The sequence below is a fragment of the Armigeres subalbatus genome, chromosome 2 (assembly GCF_024139115.2).
Source record: "Armigeres subalbatus isolate Guangzhou_Male chromosome 2, GZ_Asu_2, whole genome shotgun sequence".
Lineage (NCBI taxonomy): Eukaryota > Metazoa > Arthropoda > Insecta > Diptera > Culicidae > Armigeres > Armigeres subalbatus.
Window position 1 is genome coordinate 159,894,768 of NC_085140.1, and position 27,966 is coordinate 159,922,733.

General features: G+C 38.8%; 1 protein-coding gene across 2 annotated transcripts in view; it reads left to right on the forward strand.

Moving 5' to 3' along the window:
* Positions 1-27,304, forward strand: part of LOC134211095 (uncharacterized) — a 32,206-nt gene extending 4,902 nt beyond the window's left edge. For both annotated transcript variants that reach the window (XM_062687706.1, XM_062687707.1), the window contains exons 4-6: positions 24,741-25,522; positions 25,590-25,807; positions 26,108-27,304. In XM_062687706.1, coding sequence (XP_062543690.1) covers positions 24,741-25,522; positions 25,590-25,807; positions 26,108-27,205 — 2,098 coding nt within the window. In that variant the 3' untranslated portion in view covers positions 27,206-27,304. The remainder of the gene's footprint in view (positions 1-24,740; positions 25,523-25,589; positions 25,808-26,107) is intronic.
* Positions 27,305-27,966: the final 662 nt, after the last annotated feature.

Below are 27,966 nucleotides of genomic sequence, written 5' to 3' on the forward strand. Positions count from 1 at the left end.
ATTAATGCGTAAAGGTTTGGGTGGAAGGGATCTGATATTTTCGTACGCACCAAACGAAAAACAAAGTTGAACGGAATCTTAGGGAGATAGTCCTTTCGCTAATAGTGCATCACAACTAATTCGCTCGCATCAAGACGGGGAATTGCTTTCTATTGAGGATGGGATAGATCGGCCTATGAAATAAAGTTTTAAAAAATCGGTCTATGAGATCAAAGGTTCGTTCCTTCCCAGTCAAAATGCATCCAAATAACATTTATTTATTGAAATCTAACCGATCAGACCTTGCCTTACCCGGGTTGGGCAGTTGTTTTTTCGTGGGTTAACCTTCCTAGTGCATTGGGGTCCATTTCGTCCAAAGCACCCCCAAAACACCACTGTAACTTTGTAACGCAACGAGATAAAAATCTGAAAAATTCCTAACTTTCGGAAACTAAGATAGGTACACTGAGAAAATCAACTTCCAGCTACATCTAGGAGAGGTGCCACAAAAAAGATTTCATCACGATCACATAAACACAAATTTAAACCGATTTTCTATCTATAAACACCAAACGAAAGCTGTAGGTTCCAATAACAAGCCCATGGGGTGATTTATCCAAATTGACTACTCTAGTCCCCGGGGAACCTGTACTAAAGAAGTACTGTTTGAGCTTCTCAATTTAGCACCAAATTTTCTAGTTTCGTGTTATGAAACATAAAATTGCTTGCAAATATGTGCTCTGATGATCCCATCTGTGTTTGATATATTGCATATGCCATTTCTGGCCAAATTTATTCCTCGAGCGGTCATCGGAAAACCCTCTGGAAGATCTGGAACATCCGTCAAGGCACAAGAAGGCGAGGTGCGGGCAAGGTGGATCGATCAGGTGGAAGATGACTTGCGGACCCTCCGTAGACTGCGTGGTTGGCGACGTGTAGCCATGCACCGAGCCGAATGGAGAAGACTCTTATATACCGCACAGGCCACTTCGGCCTTAGTCTGAATAAATAAATAAATAATACAAGTTTGATAAATTTGTTATCATGGCTCGAAACAGTTTTTGCCTTTCCTTTATCGTTATTCGTTATCTGTTGAGAGCGATTTCTACAAACTCTGGCTAGTGACCATCAGGAAATACGTTTTATAGTCAGCTATACCCCCAACAGAACCACAGGAATCACTACGGTGGGAAACTCGGACTCTAGGCCTTAGTGGTGATGAGTTATCCGATGTCCTAACACGAGCATGTGACGTAACAATGTCCAGTAGGACTATGCCAATCGGCAACCGCAAACCGGTACACTGGTGGACGAGCACAATTGCTGATCTTCGCAGAACCTGTCTTAGAGCTAAAAGAAGGTTGCAACGAGGTCGAGATGAGTCGATTGGTATACACCCAGTTCTTTTTAGTTGGTGGTTTTTAGCTTGAGCTTGAGCTTGATTGACAGCCCGTAGTTTTTTTTAAACTTTATTAATGTGTTTTTTTTTTAATTCTAGGATTAGGTTCAACACAGAACAGCCCGTAGTTGCTACTCCATTATGACCTTTCAGCTGTTCTTGCACAGAGAACCAACAGATGTTTGCTTGGGACTAGCACTCATCTTCAATGTACAAGTACTAGTGATCTCATTTGTTTGGTCACACTGGTGCCTGCCACGTCAGAATGCAAGTCAATGTAGGGAAGGGGGAGGAAATGATGATGCAAGCGTACTGCATGCCAAATATACCTCTGCACTTCACGAGTTCATGCGGAGTTTGTTGCAATTTTTTGGTTAGATAGGATTGAATGGTTAAAGGTTAGATTAGGTAGGATACTTCTTCTGCTCTTCTTCTTATTGACATTACATCCCCACTTTGGGACAGAGCCGCCTCACAGCTTAGTGTTCATTAAGCACTTCCACAGTTATTAACTGCGAGGTTTCTAAGCCAGGTTACCATTTTTGCATTAATACAGGTTTGTTACGACTACGCGGATTTCGCGATTTTCACGGATTTGGCGCGGATTTACATAACGATTTTAGGGTTTCGCGCGGATTTGGCGCGAATTTAGTTTTAGGTGGAAATTTAATAAATGAAATGCTAAATCTAAGAAACTTTATTTGAAAATTAAAAAAATTATAGATGGGCTTTATTTTCATTAGCAAATGTTGTTAAGAACAAATTTACGTTTCAAGGTTATTCACATTATTTTTCGGATATGTCCAAGTCCTTATTTAATGGCATGCATTACACTCTCAAGCATTATTTAAACAAATGTTACGAGGAGAGATACGCCACTTGTTGTGTTTTCTAATCCATTCTAAACCACGACGCACACAAACCATGTCTATTGAAGGACATGAACACCCATTTTCATCTTTCAATTTCTTTGTAATTTCAAGATATTTGTCAGTTCCTGATTGGTTGTTTCGATGAACCACTCAGCATGATACATTATATTATTATTCAAAAGTCGTCATTATTCAAAAGTCGTTCTATCATAATATTAGAACATATATATAAGGGTTTATACAACAATTGAAAACATAAAAATGTTCTGTGATTTTTTGCAGATGTCTCATTTTAATAAGTTCTTCCGCAGAAAGTCGATCAAAAATTAAAAGATGATTCTCAAAAGTTATTTTTGGCGGTTTTTTAAGATATTTTCGGTTAACTCCGATTTTACAGGATTACCAACAGAAAACGAAGAAACTTCCTAAAGAAGTTTCCACAAGGTCCTTATGACGATCCTTGTATAAATTTCCATAGTGTAAAGAGGATTTCTGCAGCATTAAAAACCCGCAAAATGATAAAGACATTTTTGGAGGAATTTCCTGGAGCGGTGAACGCAGGAATGACTATAGAAAATTTAAAAGAATGCCGCCTTGAATTTTCAAAAAAGATATAGCGAGAGAAATTTCTTTAATAAGTGCTCAAAAATAGAACCGGGAGTTTTCTGGGATTGAACCCCTCCTATGCGCATGAGCCAGAAGCAGTAGCCATATGACTACCAAGCCCATCTTTTTATTCGGTGGTTTTTAGTCGATTAAAACGTTTAGCGTTAATGAAACTATGAGTTAACCCCATGAAAAAAAATCAAAGAAAATTCAGGTGGTATTTGGAAAGCTGTGAAAAATCAGGTTAACCGGGAAATCAAATATTACCTACCGTGTATTAAAAAATTGGGTGTATGACACTATGGCACAGTGGGCGCAGCAAGCCAAAAACGTGCGTTTTTTTATTTGCGTGCAAACGGTTGATTTGACATAGGTGGTGTCTTCGGAAGAAAATTTTACCAAAAATGAAGCTATCTTTTGGAAGATTAGGGTGACCTAAAAATTCGCCTGTTAGGGTGATCAAAAATTTTTTTTTTTCATTTTCGTTCAAAAAAATTGAGCCGCTACAAAAGTGATAGAGCTTGAAAATACAAACAACTTCGTAGAATATACTAACTCTCTATCTTTTAACGGTAGCGAGTTATGATGAAATTTCAAAAAATCGTATCTAAAACCAGTTTTTTTTTCAAGAAAACTTTTTTTCTTATTGTTTTTCGACATGGTCATGTTCTACAAAGTGAACAAGTACATCAAATCACACGTTTTCCTAAAAAAATGTGGATATTTCGGAGGTATATTAGAGAAGTTATTCGATTTTTTCATATTATATAATGCAATTTTGCTATGTCCATATCTTTAATTGAGGCAAATAGTGGCAGATCAAATACCAACCATATGAAAGTATAGACATCCAACTACCAAATGCACTCTATTTTATTAGGAGGAATTCGGAGGATATATTGATTTGACAAACATTAAGGTGACTCAAATTAGTATAAAAATATTTTTTTAAATATATTCATGGACCACCCTATTCTTCTATTTCGCTTGATGATGATTGATGATATGTACATATTTGCACTCGAATTGTTAAACGTTTTGTCTTCACAGAAAATATTAGAAAGTTTATGGAAAAATGAGTGGGGAAATATGTATATCTGAACTGTTTTTCATGCATTTTCTCATTCGTCACCGCAATGAGCTTAATATCGTTCAAACGATTAGAATATAGATGGAAATGTGAGCAAAGCATCAGGACTTTAAGAAAAATAAAATCAAGCGGATTGATATGCCAAATGCATTCTGTTATAATAGAAGCAACTTGGAGGAGCTATTGGTTTGATTATATAAAAATGACTCAAGCTTATATAAACATGCTAAAACACTATTGTTGGGAATAGTCACGTTTAAATACTTTTTGAGAGCAGATTCCATTTCGATCAGCTTCAAAGCTGAAACATAATTTGTTTATTATTCATTTACATTATAAATTCATAGTTTTAATCTTACATTCTAGTATTATAATCTAGCGGACCTTTTTTTTCAACATATGAGTCACTTTAAATTTCTTCGTTGTACTCGACTGTAACTCTTAATGTACGAAAAAGGTACATAAAAGCAAAAGAAATGCCTAAAGCATGTATAAGAACGACGTTAAACTCATTTTGGAGAAAATGTATGAAAAATGTTTAGATATATTTCCCAACACATTAAAAAAATGTTTTTTTTTGTACAGTCCCATCCCGATTTTGGCAACACCCGTTTTTGTCTACCCCCGATTTTGGCAACACCCGTTTTTGGCAACATTTTCTTCCCGATTTTGGCAACAACCTCGAAAATATTTTTTTTATTACTTTTCAGAGCTAAAACCTTTTTATTAATATGTATATATGACTAGCTTTATGTACCCGGCCTTGCTCGGAGTTGCCAGTTTGGTTCGCAGTTTTTTTTTTCACAATCGAAAAATAAAAAAACCAATTGATTAACAGGGTAATTGTGTTTACTTGTTGATACTTCATCATTTGAGTAAAAGAAGGCTTTCGGAAATATTGACTGATTTTGAAGAAGGGGGTTTGAATAGCCTTATTCCGGGCAAACGTCTATTTCTAAAGAAGGGAAAACATCCACCGATGTCTTATTCCGGGCAAACGCATATTTTTAAAGAAGGGATCACACCCACCATCGCCTTATTCCGGGAAAATGCCTACTTTTAAAGGAGAAATCACATCCACCATCCAGAAGGAAACACATTATTCATTGCTTTTCAATGAGCAAACTATGATTCCGATGAAGGGTAATAATTATCATTGCTTTATACCCAGCAAATGCATGCTTTCTATGACAGATGTTTCTGATGCTTTTCAGTATTATCCCAAACTCACTTCATGTCGAATGACCTTAGGCCAAATAGTGTTATGTTAATGGCCTGCTTCATTCAGGGATATGTCATTTTCAGGGAAATGTTATTGTCGAGGATTTGCTATTTTTGAGGAATTGTTTTCGGAGCATTGTACAATGTCAAAGAACCTCGGATGAACTAAGTAAGAAGGATTTTAAATTAAGTCGTTTTCTAAACAATACCCAACCCCAACATCATCCCGCATTTCAAAAACTCCTCCAAGCCTCTCTAAAATAGTTTCATTTGGGTAAACAACACGTGTTTAAATATTTGGTTTGAATTCACTCATGCGATATAAAAGTATACTAAACTGTTCGTTTAATAAATATATTCTCTCTCGTTCAGCTATGACAGTCCTACCCAGTCTGATGTAGTCTTTCTTAGACAGAAAATATGGGTTCCAAATTTGGTGAACATCGGAAATGGGTTCAAAAGTTATGCTGAATAGATCGCCAACTAAACAATACCTCTCTCTCACAACCTCCCCATTTTAAACAGACCTACCAATATCCACCAAAATCGTTTGATCGATCGATTTGTTGATCGATTGCTAAACAATACCCCTCCCCACATACCATCTCTTATTTCCCAAGAGCATGCTTAATCTCCCTATCGTCGTCTCCTTAAGATAAAGAATGTGTGTTCCAAATTTGGTTGATATCGGCTGAGAGGTTTAGAAGTTACACTGAGTTGATCGATAACTTAGCAATTGCCCTCCCTACTTACCCTCCCCCTTTTTCAAAAAGCATCAGTAGCCCCCCTATCGTCGTCTCCTTAAGATAAAGAATGGGTGTTCCAAATTTGGTTGAAATTGGCCAAGGGGTTCAGAAGGTACATTGAGTTGATCGATGACTAAGCAACACCCTTCCCCCTTTTCTGAACAGCATCCATAACCCCCCTATCGTCGTCTCCTTAAGATAAAGAATGGGTGTTCCAAATTTGGTTGAGATCGGCCAAGGGGTTCAGAAGGTACACTGAATTGATGGATGACTAAGGAATACCCCCCCCACCCTCCCCCTTTTCCGAACAGCATCCACCCCTTCGTCGTTTCCTAAAGATAAAGAATGTGTATCCCAAATTTGGTTGAAATCGGTCAAGGGGTTCAGAAGGTACACTGAGTTGATGGATGACTAAGCAATACCCCTCCCCCCTCATCCTCCTCTTTTTTCGAACAGCATCCATAACCCCCCTATCGTCGTCTCCTTAAGATAAAGAATGTGTGTCCCAAATTTGGTTGAGATCGGCCAAGGGGTTCAGAAGGTACACTGAGTTGATGGATGACTAAGCAATACCCCTCCCCCACACCCTCCCCCTTTACCGAACAGCATCCATAAGCCCCCTATCGTCGTCTCCTTAAGATAAAGAATGAGTGTTCCAAATTTGGTTGAGATCGGCCAAGGGGTTCAGAAGGTACACTGAGTTGATGGATGACTAAGCAATACCCCTCCCCCCACACCCTCCCCTTTTCCAAACAACATTCATAACCCCCACTCATTGTATCCTTAAGATAAAGAATGTGTGTCCCAAATTTGGTTGAAATCGGCCAAGGGGTTCAGAAGGTACACTGAGTTGATGGATGACTAAGCAATACCCCTCCCCCACACCCTTCCCCTTTACCGAACAACATCCATAAGCCCCCTATCGTCGTCTCCTTAAGATAAAGAATGAGTGTTCCAAATTTGGTTGAGATCGGTCAAGGGGTTCAAAAGGTACACTGAGTTGATGGATGACTAAGCAATACCCCTCCCCCCACACCCTCCCCCTTTTCCAAACAGCATCCATAACCCCCCACTCGTTATCTCCTTAAGATAAAGAATGTGTGTCCCAAATTTGGTTGAAATCGGTCAAGGGGTTCAGAAGGTACACTGAGTTGATGGATGACTAAGCAATACCCCTCCCCCTCACTCTCCTCTTTTTTCGAACAGCATCCATAACCCCCCTATCGTCGTCTCCTTAAGATAAAGAAGGTGACTCACAAGTTAGTTTGATATAGGCCAAGGGGTTCAGAAGGTACACTGAGTTGATTGATGACTTAGTAATACCCCTCCCCCACACCCTCCCCCTTTACCGAACAGCATCCATAAGCCCCCTATCGTCGTCTCCTTAAGTATAACAAGTATACTAAACTGTTCGTTTAATAAATATATTCTCTCTCGTTCAGCTATGACAGTCCTACCCAGTCTGATGTAGTCTTTCTTAGACAGAAAATATGGGTTCCAAATTTGGTGAACATCGGAAATGGGTTCAAAAGTTATGCTGAATAGATCGCCAACTAAACAATACCTCTCTCTCACAACCTCCCCATTTTAAACAGACCTACCAATATCCACTAAAATCGTTTGATCGATCGATTTGTTGATCGATTGCTAAACAATACCCCTCCCCACATACCATCTCTTATTTCCCAAGAGCATGCTTAATCTCCCTATCGTCGTCTCCTTAAGATAAAGAATGTGTGTTCCAAATTTGGTTGATATCGGCTGAGGGGTTTAGAAGTTACACTGAGTTGATCGATAACTTAGCAATTGCCCTCCCTACTTACCCTCCCCCTTTTTCAAAAAGCATCCCTAGCCCTCCTATCGTCGTCTACTTAAGATAAAGTATGGGTGTTCCAAATTTGATTGAAAGTGGCCAAGAGGTTCAGAAGGTACACTGAATTGATCGATAATTAAACAATACCCCCCCTTTTCTGAACAGCATCCATAACCCCCTATCGTCGTCTCCTTAAGATAAAGAATGGGTGTTCCAAATTTGGTTGAAATTGGCCAAGGGGTTCAGAAGGTACACTGAATTGATGGATGACTAAGGAATACCCCGCCCCCCACCCTCCCCCTTTTCTGAACAGCATCCATAACCCCCCTATCGTCGTCTCCTTAAGATAAAGAATGTGCGTCCCAAATTTGGTTGAGATCGGCCAAGGGGTTCAGAAAGTATACTGAGTTGATGGATGACTAAGCAATACCCCTCCTCCTTTTCCGAACAGCATCCATAACACCCATATCGTCGTCTCCTTAAGAAAAAGAATGTGTGTCCCAAATTTGGTTGAGATCGGCCAAGGGGTTCAAAAGGTACACTGAGTTGATCGACGACTAAGCAATACCCCTTCCCACCCCACCCTCCCACTTTTCCAAAGAGCATCCCTAACCCCCTATCGTCGTCTCCTTAAGATAAAGAATGTGTGTTCCAAATTTGGTTGAGATCGGCCAAGGGGTTCAGAAGGTACACTGAGTTGATGGATGACTAAGCAATACCCCTCCCCCCCCCCCCCCCCCTTTTCCAAACAACATCCATAACCCCCACTCATTGTATCCTTAAGATAAAGAATGTGTGTCCCAAATTTGGTTGAAATCGGCCAAGGGGTTCAGAAGGTACACTGAGTTGATGGATGACTAAGCAATACCCCTCCACCACCCCCTCCCCCTTTACCGAACAGCATCCATAAGCCCCCTATCGTCGTCTCCTTAAGATAAAGAATGAGTGTTCCAAATTTGGTTGAGATCGGTCAAGGGGTTCAAAAGGTACACTGAGTTGATGGATGACTAAGCAATACCCCTCCCCCCACACCCTCCCCTTTTCCAAACAGCATCCATAACCCCCCACTCGTTATCTCCTTAAGATAAAGAATGTGTGCCCCAAATTTGGTTGAAATCGGTCAAGGGGTTCAGAAGGTACACTGAGTTGATGGATGACTAAGCAATACCCCTCCCCCTCACTCTCCTCTTTTTTCGAACAGCATCCATAACCCCCCTATCGTCGTCTCCTTAAGATAAAGAATGTGAGTCCCAAATTTGTTTGAGATCGGCCAAGGGGTTCAGAAGGTACACTGAGTTGATTGATGACTAACCAATACCCTCCCCCACACCGTCCCCTTTACCGAACAGCATCCATAAGCCCCCTATCGTCGTCTCCTTAAGATAAAGAATGAGTGTTCCAAATTTGGTTGAGATCGGCCAAGGGGTTCAGAAGGTACACTGAGTTGATGGATGACTAAGCAATACCCCTCCCCCCACACCCTCCCCTTTTCCAAACAGCATCCATAACCCCCCACTCGTTATCTCCTTAAGATAAAGAATGTGTGCCCCAAATTTGGTTGAAATCGGTCAAGGGGTTCAGAAGGTACACTGAGTTGATGGATGACTAAGCAATACCCCTCCCCCTCACCCTCCTCTTTTTTCGAACAGCATCCATAACCCCCCTATCGTCGTCTCCTTAAGATAAAGAATGTGTGTCCCAAATTTGGTTGAGATCGGCCAAGGGGTTCAGAAGGTACACTGAGTTGATGGATGACTAAGCAATACCCCTCCCCCCACACCCCCCCCCTTTCCCAACAGCACCCCTAACCCCCCCCCCCTTATCTCCTTAAGATAAAGAATGTGTGCCCCAAATTTGGTTGAAATCGGTCAAGGGGTTCAGAAGGTACACTGAGTTGATGGATGACTAAGCAATACCCCTCCACCAACCCCTCCCCCTTTTCCGAACAGCATACATAAGCCCCCTATCGTCGTCTCCTTAAGATAAAGAATGAGTGTTCCAAATTTGGTTGAGATCGGTCAAGGGGTTCAAAAGGTACACTGAGTTGATGGATGACTAAGCAATAACCCCTCCCCCCACACCCTCCCCCTTTTCCAAACAGCATCCATAACCCCCCACTTGTTATCTCCTTAAGATAAAGAATGTGTGTCCCAAATTTGGTTGAAATCGGTCAAGGGGTTCAAAAGGTACACTGAGTTGATGGATGACTAAGCAATACCCCTCCCCCCACACCCTCCCCCTTTTCCGAACAGCATGCATAACCCCCCTATCGTCGTCTCCTTAAGATAAAGAATGAGTGTTCCAAATTTGGTTGAGATCGGCCAAGGAGTTCAGAAAGTACACTGAGTTGATCGATGACTAAGCAATACCCCCCTCCCCCACACCCTCCCCCTTTTCCGAACAGCATCCATAACCCCCCTATCGTCGTCTCCTTAAGATAAAGAATGTGTGTTCCAAATTTGGTTAAAATCGGTCAATGCGTTCCGAAGTTATGCTGGAACATACATACAAACATACATACAAACATACAAACATTGAGTTTTATATATATAGAAGATAGAAGATAGAAGATAGAAGATAGAAGATAAACAAAACCAAAAGTGAATGTCATTAAGGTTTATATGCGTATTATGGGCTCTATACGAATAATGGGCACTTTCACTGAAATAATGAACCACCACCGTATTACCGCTCATTGCAAATAATTTCTATTGGAACTTTTCTACTCTTTTTATTCACGTTTTCCATGCCCTTATTCACACTATCCTAATCTAACCAGCCCACCGTAGAATGTCGTATTTTTGGAATTCGCACCGATTTTGTCATCGACAAGCTGACTCACACCGTTGTACATAGTACAACACCTATTAAACGAAGCCCGCTGTTTACATCACAATGCAACCGATACTGCATGAGTGATCCAGGACCAAGTAAACTGACCCCATAATCATGGGTCACACACTAATATGGGTCATTTCCATTTGATCAACATGCAAAATTGAGTGACTAATAGTTGTTACAAAATGACCCATATATGGGATCAGTGTAAGCCCCAGTAGGTTTAATTGCTTATTAGGGTCTTGCCGACATTTCTCACCAACACAAACGCATTTGCCGTGACAACAGCTCGTGGTTGCAAACAAACTGAGTAAAAGTGTGAGTGAAATGTGCGTGTGAGTACACGCTCGCAGAAAGGCTAATGATTAGCAAATTCGATTTTCTAAACACGCTATATAGCCATCAGGTCGTTTTGCTCATTATGCGCCTCTTTTCTGGTATCAGCCGAGAAAATATCGTTTTTTTAAAAATATTTCCGTCTTTCTGTTGCATTCCCGTATGGATAATAAGAAACAATTTTATTTCAAAGAGTATTATTATTTAAAATTGACGCAAATTTATCTAGCGATTATTATCACATTGTTGGCTTTTCCAGTTTCCTGATATGCCAATTGCATAACGAGCCTTTTGATTTCAGCTTCTGAATTTGTCTGCTGGTATCGTTATCGGAGGTCAAGTGAGCCCAAGTACATAAATTCTTCAACCACCTTGATTTTGTCGCCATTAATACAAGTTCGTGGTAAATGGCCGTTGTCTTCTCTTAAGCCTACTTCGTCTTCAACGTGTTAATGACTTGTCAGATCTGCTTCCCATGCTTGCTTCCCTATTCAGTCTGATGTAGGATTCATCCATCTTTTCAATGTTAAAATAATGAAAGTAGTGCATGGAGAACTGGAGTGCGATGACCTGCAGCGAGCACCAGTTTGTCCGTAGGTAGACTGTTGTCGAGTGTCAGAGGTGGCATGCCGCAAATGGTCTTCCAGCTTCCACTTGGCCACACTGTCACTCGTAGTGCGAGGTGCACATTGTGCTCATGGATCAATCATTGCAGTCTGAAATATTCCTGGATTGAGTGCCAGGAGACCGACTAGTGCAAAGGGATTTGGTTTTAGTGTGTCGAGTAACTACACCCATACTCACACTACATTGGATACGTTTGACCAATGCACAGAATGGATATTTCCGTTACCATTTTCTAAAACATTATATTAGAATTCGAAATTTGTAGCACATTAAGTCATCTTGTATCCGTAAAAACAAGTATTTTTGGTGGACTAAATTTTATATGAGATGTCAGATTGTAGTCAGCACTTCAATGGACAATAGAAACGTTTTTTTTATCACCACACATTTTTGTAAGGACGTGGCCGAGGCTATTGTTAATTTCAAATATTATTTATTATTAAATGTGTATTGTGAAATTGGCTAATTACATTATTGTTTGATTACCATTCTAGAGTTTGATACAATTTTGTTTGAACTACAATCTCCGAGTTATGAATAATATCGCAAAAATGTCAATTATGATGCACGTGCATCACTTAAACACACTCTACATACTTTGTAGTATATATTCTAAATATTTAGCTTCAATCATGCAAACCAAAAAAAATTGAAATTTTGTATGAAATTTTTTTCCCGTTTTTGGCAACATCCCCATTTTGGCAACATTAAAATCCGGTCGTGTTGCCAAAATCGGGAAGGCACTGTATCTTTATTAAGCCCTTGGCTGGCTCACCTCCGAAAAAAAAGAATTTTGTCCTGTCAAAACGTTTACCAATTTGGATCGAAATATGTACAGAGCATCGAGCGAAATAATTAAAATGATTAAACGGTAGGGTGTTCCTTGAATATATTAAAAAAAAATTATTTTTATGCTACTTTGAGTCACCTTAATGTTTGTCAAATCAATATTTCCTCCGAATTCCTCCTAATAAAATAGAGTGCATTAGGTAGTTGGATGTCTATACTTTCATATGGTTGGTGTTTGATCTGCCACTATTTGCCTCAATTAAAGATATGGACATAGTAAAATTGTATTATATAATATGAAAAAGTCGAATAACTTCTCTAATATACCTCCGAAATATCCACATTTTTTAGGAAAACGTGTGATTTGATGTACTTGTTCACTTTGTAGAACATGTCCATGTCGAAAAACAATAAGAAAAAAAGTTTTCTTAAAAAACTGGTTTAAGATTAGACCTGTGCGCCGCCGCGCCACGCCGCCGCCGCCGGTGGTTTTACTCGCGCCGCCGCCGCCGACGATTTTGGGTCGGCGCGCCGCCGATCATAATTTTGCCACGCCGATGACTAATCGTAATAAAAGAAAATCAATTAGCTTAAGTCGAGTCGAGTCTAGCACGAGATACTGAAAACAGAAGAAATACTAATTAGTCTTAAGGCAGTTCATAAATGTCGTTAAGGTGGATCTCTTCAAAATTCAATTTCAAATCTACCTCAAGCGATGGTGTCTCTAAGTCGGTGAAGTGACATACATTGTCTTGGTTAATTAATACGTTGGTTGATTAGTTTGAGAGTTTGAGCTTTATATAGTATAAAACAGTATACCCCCGCTGATCCGACAAATGTATGGCCGGACTATCGAGGTTTCTCTCGTTAATCCGACTGTCAAATCCATACAAATGAAACAAAATCACAGCACAAATTTGAAAACTGACACCATAATGTGTTTAAATGGGTGTTGATATTTTTTAATCCGGAATTAGCGAATTAGCGAGACTAACGAGTCGTCAGATTAGCAAGGTCCGGATAAGCGGGGGATACTGTAATACATAAATTATTAAACTGATCTTTGGAATGAGTTAAGGCTTCATTCAGTCGGGCACTTAAACTTGTAGGTGACTAGCAAAATGGGTTTGTTGTTCATAAGCTTTTGTGGGACCTGGATGCATGCCCACAGCGTCCCCATTCTTAAAGGATCTGGCATTGGCGCAGGAAAATTATTGACTTTTAGAAATTAGAAAGAAAGTTAGAAAGTTACACATTAGTTATTTTGACAAAAATAATTTTTTTTTATTTGAATCAACTTATTTAATCAGTTGTCTTTGTTTGTAGATTTATGCTATCAAGCAGAGATGGCATTTCACCACAGTGTTTGCACTGTAGCGCATGAGAAATGCAAAAAATTGAGCCTACAAACAATACTCACCACACTTTATGCGACCCACTCTTTCTTTCGCTGGTGAGTTTACCGAACGCCGGTGAGTGTAGGTGCCTGCACGCTACAGTGCATGTGTACCAAACTTGTGCTTAGAAAAATGCTCGCACGCGCTCGGCTGCGTATTCACTGCCGTGTACACGCCAGTGTGCGCTCTTTCAGGATCGCAGCAGTAAATTGGTGCGATGTGGTAGAGATCGATGACTTATTTTAACCGTTAAGACGATCCTGAAACGCTCATGCAGGCTCGCTCGTGCTGTGTACCACGAGCGATGATTTTGACGTAGGACTTACGTCTCTCTTTACTATACCGGGTGTCATTTCAAAATATTCAAATCGACCGCGTTACGCTGTGTTGAAAGATTTTAAACGTTAATAGCGTTCGTCTCAGTGGACGAATTTCTGCGGTAAGCCCCTCAATCGACAGATTTCAAGTATGTCTTTCATGTCCATGCTTGATAAGACCCGAAAAACTTGTTTCAATAGGCATGAAACTGTTTTCAATGAAAAACATTGAGATCAAGGGAACCTATAAATATGGGTACCACATAATTCTTGCTTCATTCCATTACCACGTTCTGATTGGTGCAGACACCAGCGAATGAGCAGCCGCTGGGTCTGCCGAGAAGCCATAAAATAGCGCAACGCGATTTTTTCCTTTCATTCTGACCGGGACAAGCGAAGCAACTGCATCATCGATTGAACAGCACTTTTAGTAGGGAATGAAGTTTGCACCGACTGCTTTTTCGGCTCGACACCATCGAAGCGACCATCATCGTCCGGAACCTAGCCAGCACATCAGCAGTCCACCCTACAGACCCGACAAAGCAGCAATGCTGAGCAGATACCGGCAGCAGCAGCAGAGTCGAGCCGAGACCGGCCGGCATCGGTGCTGAGCCGAGACAGGCTGAAGAAAAGCCACATGATGTCCAAAAAACAAACGGTTCTTCAGAGAGCCAATAATAGAGATCAATATCAATGCTTTCAATACCCTTCGGGATAGAAATTGTACTTGGGTGCCAAATCCAATATTCTAGAGATAAAATTTTATGCGTGATTTTCATAAATAGCATCAAAACTAACAGTAGATAATTTTTCTGATTTAGCCGCGAAGTGGACGAAGGACTTCGCTTGACCATGCCTTTAAAGATTTATAAGATGTCCAAATCTCTCACATAATCTTATTTGGATAAAGAAAACACCGATTACAGCTAAAACATTAATAAACTATCAATCGATTTTTCATCAAATGTTGGATTTTTTGGCATTGATCAAGAAATATCTAGATAAACATTGTTTGCTACTGACCGCACACAAAGCGAACGTGACTGAATGATCGTCCCATGTTACCAATTCTAAATCTTATCACCCGAAATCCCATGTCCGGGTGTTTCCTTCCTTCTACTACTAACAATGTTGTCTCAGAAAAGAACACGTACTTCCCACCTGAACTGCAATTCTAAGCTCGCTTGCCCGGCTTATTGGCCTGTATCTAGCGAAAAGTCCCGTTAGGAAATAGAAATGACGCTTTGGCTGACAAAGAAGCGGGATACAAGACACTAGCTGATTGGCCCACCAATTAGGAAGCAGAGAATATTCAAAATAAGGTATAAAAGAAAAGTGCATTCGCTCGCAGAGCATTCAGTCTTTTTTATACCATCACTAGAAATTCGCGGTTATTTGAAAAGATCGTTTTCTTACTTTTTGCACTTAGTTGAAGCAAACAGCCTTTTTCAAGGCTCTAAGAGTTAAAAATAATGTTCTCCTTCAGTCGCTATCGCACGGATTAGAAGGCCCTTCAGTGGAAGGGCTGAGATACAGTCTACATCCCCTGCTGAGCCAACTTGTGGTTTATTTCAGGCAGTCCTTCAGTGGGAAGGTTGCCACTGTCGAGGCTAATATTTCGTGACCGGACAGATACTTCCTGAATTTTTTTTGATGATTCTTGTTCGAGGTAGATTTGATTTCTGTGTCGGTTTGATGAGAATATTTTGCCAAGGAATGGTATGCAACGCCGATTATTTATCCAAAATAGTTGATGTGAGAAATTTGGACATATTATGTATCTTAAAGGCATGGTCAAGTCAAGTCCTACGTCCACTTAGCGGTTATGTCATAGACATTACCCACTGTTCGTTTTTTCATAAATGTTGTACAAAATACAACATCACGCGTGCTCGAGTGTTAATTTCATTTTAATGAATATTTAAGCTTTACTCCATAGATGGTCAGACGCTGGATGAATAGAAGAATAATGTTAACATGGATACATTCAGTCAAACTATCGTTTTCATCAAATAAATGTAGCTGTTACTTATCTTATTCTTCTTCAATGGTTATACATTTCAATCAGAACTTGGTATGCTTTTCAACTTAGTGTTTTATTAGCATTTCCACAGTTATTAATTAAATGCTTTTATTTGCCCGCCAACTGCATGAATATTGTGTGGCAAGTACAATGGAAACACTGTGCCCAAGGAGCCGAGAATGTTTCACGCTATCCAGTGACGAGTCAGCCAAGGCCTAAGGGCTGCAAGTTTCTTTAATAAAGACATATTGTTATCATGTCTTCTGAAAACATCCTAGGCGGGACCGAGAATCGGCCTTGTCATTTCAAGATTGGCAATCCTACGCCTTTTCTCGCAAAGCTAACTGGATACCCCAAAAAATGAAATGTAGATATTATTCAATTCTTCAGAGATTACAAGTTAATTGAACCAATGCATTATAAAGATAAGAACACTCTCCATCATCATGCGGATACAGTGGACAACGTTAACTTTACTATTGGTTATCCTCTTATGGCATGTTCAATGCATACACTAGGCCCAGGGAGTCGCGAATGTTTCCCACCCGAAAACATCCTAGACCGGACCGAGAATCGAGCTCATTATCTCCGGATTGGCAATCCTATACCTTTGCTCGCGGCTAACTGGAGACCCCTCACTCCATTCCTATTGACAAGAAATGAAGCACTCTTTTTATGCAGATACATATTTCTTATATTCGAGGCTACTTTAGATTAAAGTTTCGCTAAGTATATTCCTGGTTTTCGCCATCTCCCAAAGGCACACGCCTTTTATTCAGTATCGGCTTCAATAAAATTTCTCGGGTTACAGCAATTCCTACAACTTTTTAATACCACCTTATTTTTCTTCGAATTGTGTATTGTTTCGTGCGGTCAACAAAAAGTATTATTAAATTCAAAGTGTTCGTAGTTTTTATTACCTGAGATATTATCTGGACCCTTCTTCTTCTTCTTCTTCTTCTTCTTCTTCTTCTTCTTCTTCTTCAATGGCTCTACATTCCAACTGGAACTTGGCCTACTTTTCAAATTAGTATTTTATTAGCATTTCCCAAGTTATTAATTGAAAGCTTTCTATGCCCGCCATTGCATGAGTATGTATCTTGTGTGGTAAGTATAAGGATACACTATGCCCAGGGTGTCCAACCTGAAAACATCCTAGACCGGACCGAGAATCTAACTCGCCATCTCCGGATTGCCAATCCTACGCCTTTGCTCGCAATGCTACTGTATAAACGAAAAATCATTTAAGTGGGAAAAATCTTATATGAAGGAAAAAGGGGTTTGAAAAACCCAGAAAAAATGTTTATGTAATTAGTGTACGACCCCTTACTGCCACTGGGATTACCAAATTACAATTATTGCATTCGTTTGCATGAGGCTAACACGATGATACTTTTATGCCCGATACCCAAAAATTTCCTAGAATATACGAGAAAGGCACCATTACCCCTAGGTGGATTTATCAGGGTTTTAAATTTAATTTCACCCATTTGTTTTTGGAATAAAAACGCAGTCGGTACTTAAATGGTCGGGATTGGTGGTCATATGGCTACCACTTAGCCATTTTCTTACGTTCCATATAAATAAAAAAATATTTGTATGGGAAAAATCTTACATGGGGGGAGGGGGTTGAAAAACCCAGAAAAATGCTTACGTAATTTGTGTACGGCCCCCAATGCGTAAATGGAACCTTACCTTAAAAATGCCTTCAAAAATATCACAAGAAGTAATGAATCCTATGTTGTGATTATCAAACACAATTCCACCCTGTAGGTATTCGAGGCCACTGTACATATATGGAATTTCTGTAGGCTTCGAAGAGATTTGATAAAAAATATGGGATTGCGGGTGGTATTCCCGGCACCGTCTGAAAAACTAAAAATAGCGAAATTTTTTTGCCAAAACTCCTCTGTACTTTGTACTCCTTCGTTGTGCTTACTAGAGAATTTATGTTACAGCTACTTGCATTGGAACTTAAATATGTAGCGCAATACCATGTGGGGAAAACATTGCCATTTTTGGCTTTTTTATTGGGTGACTTGATGTGATTTCTCAAGCGTGTTTTTAGTTTCCAAATTCAATATCATAAGTTACAGAAGGATTGTTATTCAAATGCAGTGAAGTTTGTTGCATACATAATTTAACATGGACAATGATTTTTTTTTGAAGTATTTCAATATTAAAATAATTTACCCAAAATGTAACACCGAACCAATTTACCCCATATTTATTAGCTAAATTAGAGAAAACTTGGTCGTGATACGAAAGGCACTATGACCCTTGCTCAGATGCTTGGGATTCAACAAAAATGTTGTGCGTGGCCTGAAAACTGGAAAAATCGAGTATGGAGTCGCAGTATGTCAGTCGCAAGAATCGTAAAATAGATTAATTTTCTATGTGGTTGGTGATACTAGTGAAATTTACGTGAATTTTACTATTCATTATAATTTCCAAATTCTTAATATGTATGTGGGAAAATGATTAATATTCTCGGCAGGCCTTTGCGCTTTAGTACACTCCTCTAAGGTTTGATGTCCACTAAGGGGATCATGAATACATTTCTCGGGTACTTATTCAAAAGGACGTATGTGATTTTGTAAACAAAGATTCAAACGTCGATTTGTCCAATCTGATGGCACTCCCACGCAAACCAACACCAACAACAGGTAGCCGAAGGCTTCCCCTACCTGTCTGTGGTGATGGTTTGCGTGGTAGTGCTATCAGATTGGACAAATCGACGTTTGAATCTTTGTTTACAAAATCACATACGTCCCTTTGAATAAGTACCCGAGATTTGTTTAAACTCGGTTTTTATTCCACGATGTTCCACGATGCTTTTCGTTCAAGTGAGTTGAATGGAGGTGTTTAGACGTTCAATTCGAGTTCAATTCAAGCGTCTTGTCCAACCCACTTGCCTTGCATTATACGGCAGTTATAGAATTTGTAAATTTTCAGTAAAATTAGATTTTTCGTATGACCGATAAAGTGCCGTGGGAGAAAATAATTCATTAGGGCAATCATAATGCTTTACATGCAAATGGATTAAGCTGAAAAACAAAAGACTTAAGAACATTCAATATTATTTCCTAAAAAAATTCGCTACGAACTGCTCGGTTAATTCTATTAGCTCAGCAGTAATATTCACACAGAAATATCACCGGCGCGTATACACGGCCGTGCGCGCGGCTGCGTATTTATCAGCGCTCACTGCAGTGCGTTTTAGGGCCCTTTTTCCACACTGCACTGTTCTGCTGTTGATGGGCCTTTTCACGAGACGTATAAAAACAGGTGATTTTATCGTCAATTTACAGTTCTGACAGGTTCGGGATTGCGGGCCTGTTCAACTGTTGTAAACAAGTGCAGCCTCGGCAGTGTCACATGAAAAGGCCTATTGTGCGCTCGGTTCATTTTGTTCGATCTTCTTTTATCATACACTTCTCCAAAGCTGTGGTGAATTCAAACGTAAGAGGCGCGCTCCCGTTCAAATGGAACGGTGCGTGTGAGTGTATTAAAATTTCTTTTCACCACACTGAGGAGATGGACATCTCTGCTATTAAGACAGTTGGCTTATAAGGCAAACTGATTTAGCAAAATAAATAAATTCCAACTGTGAATGCTTTACCGATTTTTTTGTTCCGAATCCCGAGTAAGTCATTTATATTTTGAAATCAATTTCTGAATATAACTGACAAAACCACTTGCTGAGCATCAGTTAAAAACGCTTATATTCACAGCCATTGTAACCCAGAACTGGGGCGTTGTCGCCTCGCTGCATAGTATTTAGTCAAAGTATTTAGTTGAAACGTCAGGTATTTTCTAACATTACGAAAATTTTATTTTATTTTATTGTCTTGAAATGATTTAATACTGTATTATAAAAGCCTTATTGTAAAATTCCTGGAATTTCTAAGAATATTCGAAGAAGTATCGTTTAAACATTCATTTATGAATGCCTTCGAAAAATACTCCAGAAATTAGTTCGGAAATAAATTATGAAATGTATTTGATAATTCCTCCAGATATTCCTCCGAAAAGTTTCTTTTAAAAAACCTTAGAAGATTATTTTAGGAATTCTTCTTAAAATTTGTTTGGGTATTCCTTTGGATATTCCTTACAAAATTTCTCCGAAATTTTTTTAAATAATTTTCATTATGGATTTCTTCAGAAAATCCTTCACGATTTTTTTTTTCGGAAATTGCTTAAGGAATGCTTTCAGATTTTGTTCCACGTATTCCTACATTCTCCTTTAGGCAGTCCTTAAAGTATTCCTTTTGAAATTTCTTTAGCAATTCCTGCGGAAATTTCTTAAGGAATTTCTTAAAAAATTCCATTCGTTTTTTGAGAATTTCTTCGGAATTTTTTCCTTTTGAAATTGTTTCAGCAATTATTTCATGAATCCCTGGAGAAAAAATGTTCTAGATATCTATAAGGAATACATTCAAAATTTGCCTAAGGAATTTCTTCAGAACTTCTTCCAGCAATTCCTTTAAAACATTTTCCGGGAATTCTCCCGGAACTTCCTGCAGGAATTTCTTCGAAAATGCCTTCATCTTTCCGAAAGTGTTTTAGTGTTGGTTGTTTATTTTTTCAATAAGTAGCTACATCGCAAACAACTTCATTTTCAATAAATTTCAAAGGATTTCCTGGAAGATTTTCCGAAAAAAAAATCTGGAGAAATCTCCGAAGGAATTGGGTTGTTTAGGGGTATAGATGTTTTTAAATATTCTGAATCTGCATGAAAAACTGAGCCAAACTCCAATATTTCGGGATTTTTGGAGCACCGGAACTATTTGTAATTTACATTTCAAATTTATATGAGATTAAAAATTTGTTCTTATGCTGCATAGGCCAACTGTCATTCTATGAATGTTAGTGCCATTCTATCGATTGAAATGGCTTATTGTTTGCTGAACAAAAATGTTAATAAAAGGTTTACAAACAAAATAAAAATATGTTGGAGATCAGGCATGCTCTTTATGTTAAACTATAAAAAACCTCATGATTTTCTTTGCTAAACAACCCAATTCTCGGAGGTTTTTCGAATAATCTTTCAAAGAAGTCCCTGGAGGAATATCCGAAGGAATTACCGGCGGTATTTTCTTGATTATTTAAGAAATAAAATTCTGGAGGAATTTCCAAATAAATTTTTGAAGGCATTCCCAAAAGAGAACCTGTATGTATTTTTGATAATAATTCCTAAAGGAGCTTTTGAGTTTTTAAAGGTAAAACACTTCCTTGAAGAATTCCTGAAGGCATTTCTAGAGTGATCGATAAAGGTATTTTTGAAGGATTGTATGATTTCCGAAGGAATTCTCAAAAGGAATTGCGAAGAAATTCCTAATAAGATTTCAGAGAAAATGCCAAGTGGTATTTCTGATGTAATTCCTTTGTTTCTTCAAGAATTCCTTTGGAATTTTTCTCAGTAATTTATTCGCAATTTCCTCCAGATATACGTTTGAAGATTCGTCCAGAATTCCCTAGGAAATTGTCTAAAAAAGTTCTACAAAAACTCCTCCGGAAACGATTTTCAGAAAGTTCTTTGGAAATTCTCTCGGATATTCCTTAAAATTTACCTCAGGAATTACGTCAGAATTTCCTCCACGTATTCCTTCGTTTAAAAAAAAAACCTTAGGAAATTCGTTAAGTTTCGTTCTTTTGGAAATTCCTTTGAAAATTTCGCACGAAATTGCTTTAGGAATTGCTTATACTAATTAAAATCCTTTAGGAATTCTTTCGTAATTCCCTTAGAAATTCTTCCGGATATACCTCCCGAAAATCATTCGCAAATTCCTTTTGAAATATCGACAGAAAATATTTTAGAATTCCTCTAAAAATTCCATCAGAATTTCATTCACAGATTCCTTCGGAAATATGTTTAGTCTTTGAAAATTTGCTTTGGAATTTCTTTTAAAATTAATACGGAGGATTATTTTGGGAATTCCTTCGGATTTTTTTTTAGAATTTGGATTTTTTTTTAGAAATTCCTCTAGAGGCTCCTAAGCAAGTTCTTTGACAACTTTTCCTTAAATTCCCATTGGAATTCTTGCAGAACTACCTTTAACAATTCCTTGGGAATTTATACGGGTAATCCTTTGAAAATTCTTTGGTAACTTTAGGAAGAATTTTTTGGGCATTTTCCTCAAGGGTTCTTTCTAAAATTACGTAACGCTAAATTTGGTAATTTTGGACCCTCACCCTCCCTCTCGTAACACTTCTTGTATAGAAGGTTTATTTTTTGTATGGCTTGACCCGCTCTTTCCCCATTCAACGTTACGTAATTTGTAAAAGGCCCTCAATAATTCCGTCAGAACGTTCTCCATTTTTTTTTTCGGGAATCTCTTCAGAAATTAATTCAAAGAAATTTCTTCGGAAATTACTTTTGAGAACCATTCGGAAATTCTTCTAGGAATTCCCTAGAATTTTTTTTTCGAAATTTACTGAAAAGATTCTTCCTGATTTTTCTGCGGGAATTCCTTCGGTTCCCTATTTAATGTTAACTATTTTTTGAAGTCGGTGCTACCGGGCAAAATTATAAAATACCTATACATATAATAAGCAAGGCCTACGTGTCCAAACCTTTGTTCCCTATGACAAATAAGCGAGTCTATATTTAGCAAGCAAAAAAGTTCGGTTTTGTATTTCCTCGGTATGATTTGTGGGAAGTCATTCTTGGGATCAATACTGAAGTTGGCCAAGTTCGGACGAAGTATTTTTACACTAAGTTTTTTTTCGAAAATTTCTTCAAAAATTTTGTCAGAAATGTCAATATAAACTCTTCTCGCTATTGCCTCGGAGAGTTCTTTCTGAACCCCTTCGAAGATTTTTTCAGCAATTTCTTCGGAAATTGTTTTAGGAATTCTTTCGGAAACTATTTCATTCCCTAATAAATTTGCGAATGAAATCCTGGAAGAATATTCTATGGTTTTACTAAAGGAATTTCCCAACGAGAACCTTAATGGTTTTTGAAAAAAATGCCTATATGAGTTTCCGCAGAATTTCTTATAGGGTTTTACAAAGGAATTTTTAATGAAACTTAGAAAAAAATCGTAGTTTCCTCCGGAAATTCCTTCAGGAACTCCACCAAGAACTTTTTTGGAATATTTTACCAACTTTATGAGGAAAATATTTAATCGTGCCCCCATTTACTCAGCCAGAGCTCATTTAAGTTATGTTGATCATCTATTGCGATTTGTCTATACAAGAACGCGATGTGGGGAGTAAACTGTCCATTGTGGTTGTCATTAGTGGATTCCATCGTGAATGTCCTTCCAGGATCCAAGGGTCACAGCAGGTGAACGAAGTAGCACTGCAAATTCTCTAAATATACTAGATATGCAGCCACTCAAACCTTGCCCAATTGTATATGTAACTCAAAAAATAATAGTTAGATTTTTTTTCCTGAAATTTAGATAAATTGAGAAGTAAATCGACTGGAGTTTATCAAAATCCTGAATTGGGAAAACTTTTGGAAAAAATATTAACAAATTAGTCCTATGACACTGAAGTCTGATTCTCAATACTGCTCAAGGGTTACGAAAAGTGAAGCAGGATTCGTCGTTAAATTTTGATTAATCAAAATCAGACAATAACATAATAGTTTTAATTTAAATAACATTTTGAGATCAAATACTTATTAGTGTCACTGATAATTTACTATGGAATGAGCTGTTTGATGATCGACAAACATAGAATATTACAATTTTAATCATCAATTTTTATACGGGCGATTCGTACCGTGCACTCAGCGAACTGGACTATCGAAATTCATAACCGGCGCCTTATGAATATTCGACTGATTATTCCACCATCAGTGCTTCTTATACGCAGTTACCTCTTCGAATACCCGAGCGTCGATATGCGTTTGGTCTACATACCGGCTTCCCGACCCCGACGTCCATGGTTCGAATCCAGTCTACGGCAGTTTACTTTTTTGAATGAAAATCATCATGCATAAGGCAACATATTGAAATTCATACCGATTCCTTGTGGCAAATTTCCATAAGGCGTTTTATTGAAAATCGTACGTCCATTTTCCTCAGTGTGTGAATCAAAACCATGTGAATTAAAAAATCCGCGTTAAAATTAATTTTTTTAAGCCAATTTTTTTTTCATCCACGCCGGTTCACGCCGCCGCCGCCGCCGCCGATAAAAGCCAACGGCGCGCCGCAGTGACGCCGCCGCCGCCGGGGCAAAAGTTACCACTACGCCGCTGCCGCCGATTAAATAACCGGCGCACAGGTCTATTTAAGATACGATTTTTTTAAATTTCATCATAACTCGCTACCGTTAAAAGATAGAAAGTTGGTATATTCTACGAAATTGTTTGTATTTTCAAGCTCTATTAATTTTTTAGCGGCTCAAATTTTTTGAAAGAAAATGAAAAAAAAAATTTGAATCACCCTAACAGGCGAATTTTTAGGTCACCCTAATCTTCTAAAAGATTTAATTTTTATTTAATTTAATTTTTGGTAAAATTTTCTTCCGAAGACACCACCTATGTAAAATCAACCGTTTGCACGCAAACAAAAAAACGCACGTTTTTGGCTTGCTGCGCCCACTGTGTATGGGTCTCCGAGCCTCCTATCAAAATTTGGCTTTTGGAGCGAAATGCTGGTACAACTTTGTTGTACGAGAAAGGCAAAAACCAGAGTCGTGATATCTATCTCTTTCACATTTTTTTTTCGCAGAAAAGCTGAATGTCTCGAAAACGCGGACGGTGTTTTACTCGGAGATCCAGGCGCTACAACTAGTTTAATTTTTAATGATCGATGCCAAGTAGGTTTTCCCGAACTTAAGTCAGCCTTTTTGGCATCTCCCGGTGTTGACCCCGCATTGCTTCCCCGTGGATGGATCGAAAACAGCTGGGTGTGGATTCTGATGAAACTGACATCGATGCAACGTAGATTTCCGGATATTTTCCAATCACTTACAACGCCAGGAAATGTGTTCAATCAACTTATGTATCGATACCACTTTGAAATTGATAATGCCAAACGATCTGTGATAAGAAAAATGTTAGAAAAGGACGACGTTTCGAGTAAAAGAATGGTTCTATTTGCATCACGAATATTCAGAGGATCGGACCCGTTCGAAGTTGAGATCGAACTGTGCGACGGCTGGTATCCCATTAGAACAGTATTAGATTTTCCACTCTCGAAAGCCGTGCTTGACGGCAAAATAGCCATCGGAACTAAATTAATGATTCAGGGAGCAGAATTGATGAATCTCAGCGAAGGATGCTCTCCATTGGAAATACCAGTCGATGTGAGATTGAAAATCCACGCCAATTCGACTAGGAGAACGAAATGGGATACCCGACTTGGATTGTATAAGGTCCCATCGAGTTTTGTAATATCATGTAACACTGTTCTGGACCGTGGTGGACTCGTCGTTTGTTTAAATGTTATGATACTTCGAGTGTATCCATTGATGTTCGTTGATAAGACTAAGAGGGACGCTCTAGGGTCAGGTGAATTCACATCTTGATATCCAATCAATTTTGAAAGTTTCTAATTAAGTATTTTATTATCCCGCAGTCTTGCGTTCAGAACGAGTGGAGAGGCGCAGAGCATTCGAAAACGACAGCAATCGCTTTGAGAACATCCAGGCACTTTTTAGTCAAGTACAGAAGGAAGTTAACGCAGAGAAAGTTCTAACGAATGGAAGTAGTCTAATCCACAAGCTGACGCATGCTACGAGCACCGGTGAATTGATGGAACTGGTTAAAGCCGGTTTGGATTTATCTTGCATCGAGGTAAAGTAAATAATAACGTAACGACAGAAATTCTATACAAGGGAATTGATAGTAAAAACAAATGGGTTTTTATCAGTTGAGAATTGTCGGTAAATATTTTTAGTGTAGCTCGCGGTTTTAATTATTTTTATTGTTTAACAATGACAAAACCAATGGCCTTGGTTATTCTTTTGTAGCACATAGACATTTATTCAATATTATCTGTTCGGAATTTGTTCCTCATTTTTAAAAAAGCCGTAAACATGACTGAAAAACATTTATTCCATCTTCTAATCTAATTCCATCAATCTTATCTTCCAGATAGAACTCAGTAGTACCCAACGGGATGCTATAATGGATTACCAGCGGCGTAAGCAGGAAGAATGTCTTGAGGAAATTAATCGCCGCGTAAAGGAACGTATGAGTAGTCAAAGCAGCAAACGCAAAGTAAGCTCATTGCTAAAGTTACGCATAGCCGATGCACGGAAGCCCGAAGAAGTGCTTCTTTTGTCTATATGGAGACCACCGGAAGATTGTGATTTGTTTCAAGAGCAAAAAATACTAGAAATAATCAATGCTACTGCCAATGGAACAAGGAACGGTGAAGTGCAATTAACTGCAGGAAAAAATAGTTCTTTTAGGCCTTTGAACATTCAGCGAGATGAAGTTCCAGTGCAACTATTGAGGACCCTCACAAAAATAGTCGATATAGAATACTCGAGCTTCCGTCCAATTTTCAATGAATTTGATACCATAGGCATTGTCGTCCAAGTTGGACTTTTAGAAAACAGAAAATTCCAAACTGTGTACTTAACAGATTTGAGAATGAATTTTCTTTGTGTGAACTTTTGGTCTGGTATCAAAGAATACGCATATGAGGATGTTGTCAAGGAACGAGCTGTACTCTGCATATCAAATCTGCAGTGGCGTACGGTCAACGCGCTCAATGCAGTTCCAACTGCTTTCGCAACTGAGTATACTACCTTTAGTGAACATTCGAAGTCTAGGCATTTTGTTGAAGAGTTTCAACAAGTACACGCAACCATGAAAGATTTAGATTTAGAAGTGTTTTTCGAAAAGTGTAACTCTAAAATCGCAGAACTCAATGATAGGAAACTTTCACGTGCCAACAGCTTTAGTACGCCATTACGCTACGCTTCCGCAACCACTCCCATGCGATCGGTTTTGGGCAGTGTGAATGTGAATGGCCCAGCCACACCGACTGATTTTTCCCCGGGCGTCGGACAACCCGTTAGCCTCCAGAAAAGAAAACTGGAACAGTTGGCAGCGTACAAAAGTCCACCGAAGCTAAGCCCAATTATCATGCGATACAATGCTCGAGTACGAAAAAATTTCAAGATTCCAGCAAAGCTGGAGGACCGCATAGATCAGGTTGAAAAAGATGATTCTGTTTGTTGAGAAATATATTGCTATCAATTGCACAAGTTCTATTATAACAAACATACAATTTTATATATTAAAATTATGTTGCCCAGTGTCTTGGTTGTTTTTCCATAATGGATTATGTTGTTTCCATAAGAAGAAAGAAATGTCCTGTTCAAATTTGCATTTTATTGATGAATGATTATTTTTTCATAAAAAAATATTTTAAGCTCTTTTTTGTGGAATATATTCAACCGTCTAAGACGAGTTTAGTACACTCCATTTAATTCCACTACGTTTTGTTATCTTTGCAGATACATATTTCGACCTCAACTGTGAGGTCGTCTTCAGTGTCTTGTACTTGACTCGACTTGTCGAGTTAAGGGCCGATGCCCACGTAGCGTTTTTTCAAGCTGCGTGCACGCCGTGTCCACGCTAGATACCCAGCATCAAATGGAGTCGTGCACACGTTCACGTGTGCATTACTCCATTTGATGCTGGGTACCTTGAGTGAACGCGGCATGCACGCAGCGTAAAAACCGCTACGTGGACATCGGCCCTAAGTCGTGTTAACTACAAGACACTGAAGACGACCTCACAGTTGAGGTCGAAATACGTATCTGCAAAGATAACAAAACGTAATGGAATTAAATGGAGTGAATATGTTGATTATTTTTTATTAACACGCCGAATATCGAGATCAGATTTGAAAAAAAAAAAGTTCAAATTGCTATATCTCAGCAGCCCGTTTACCGATTTTCAAAATGTTTTGGTCTCTTACTTATTTCATGTAGTTT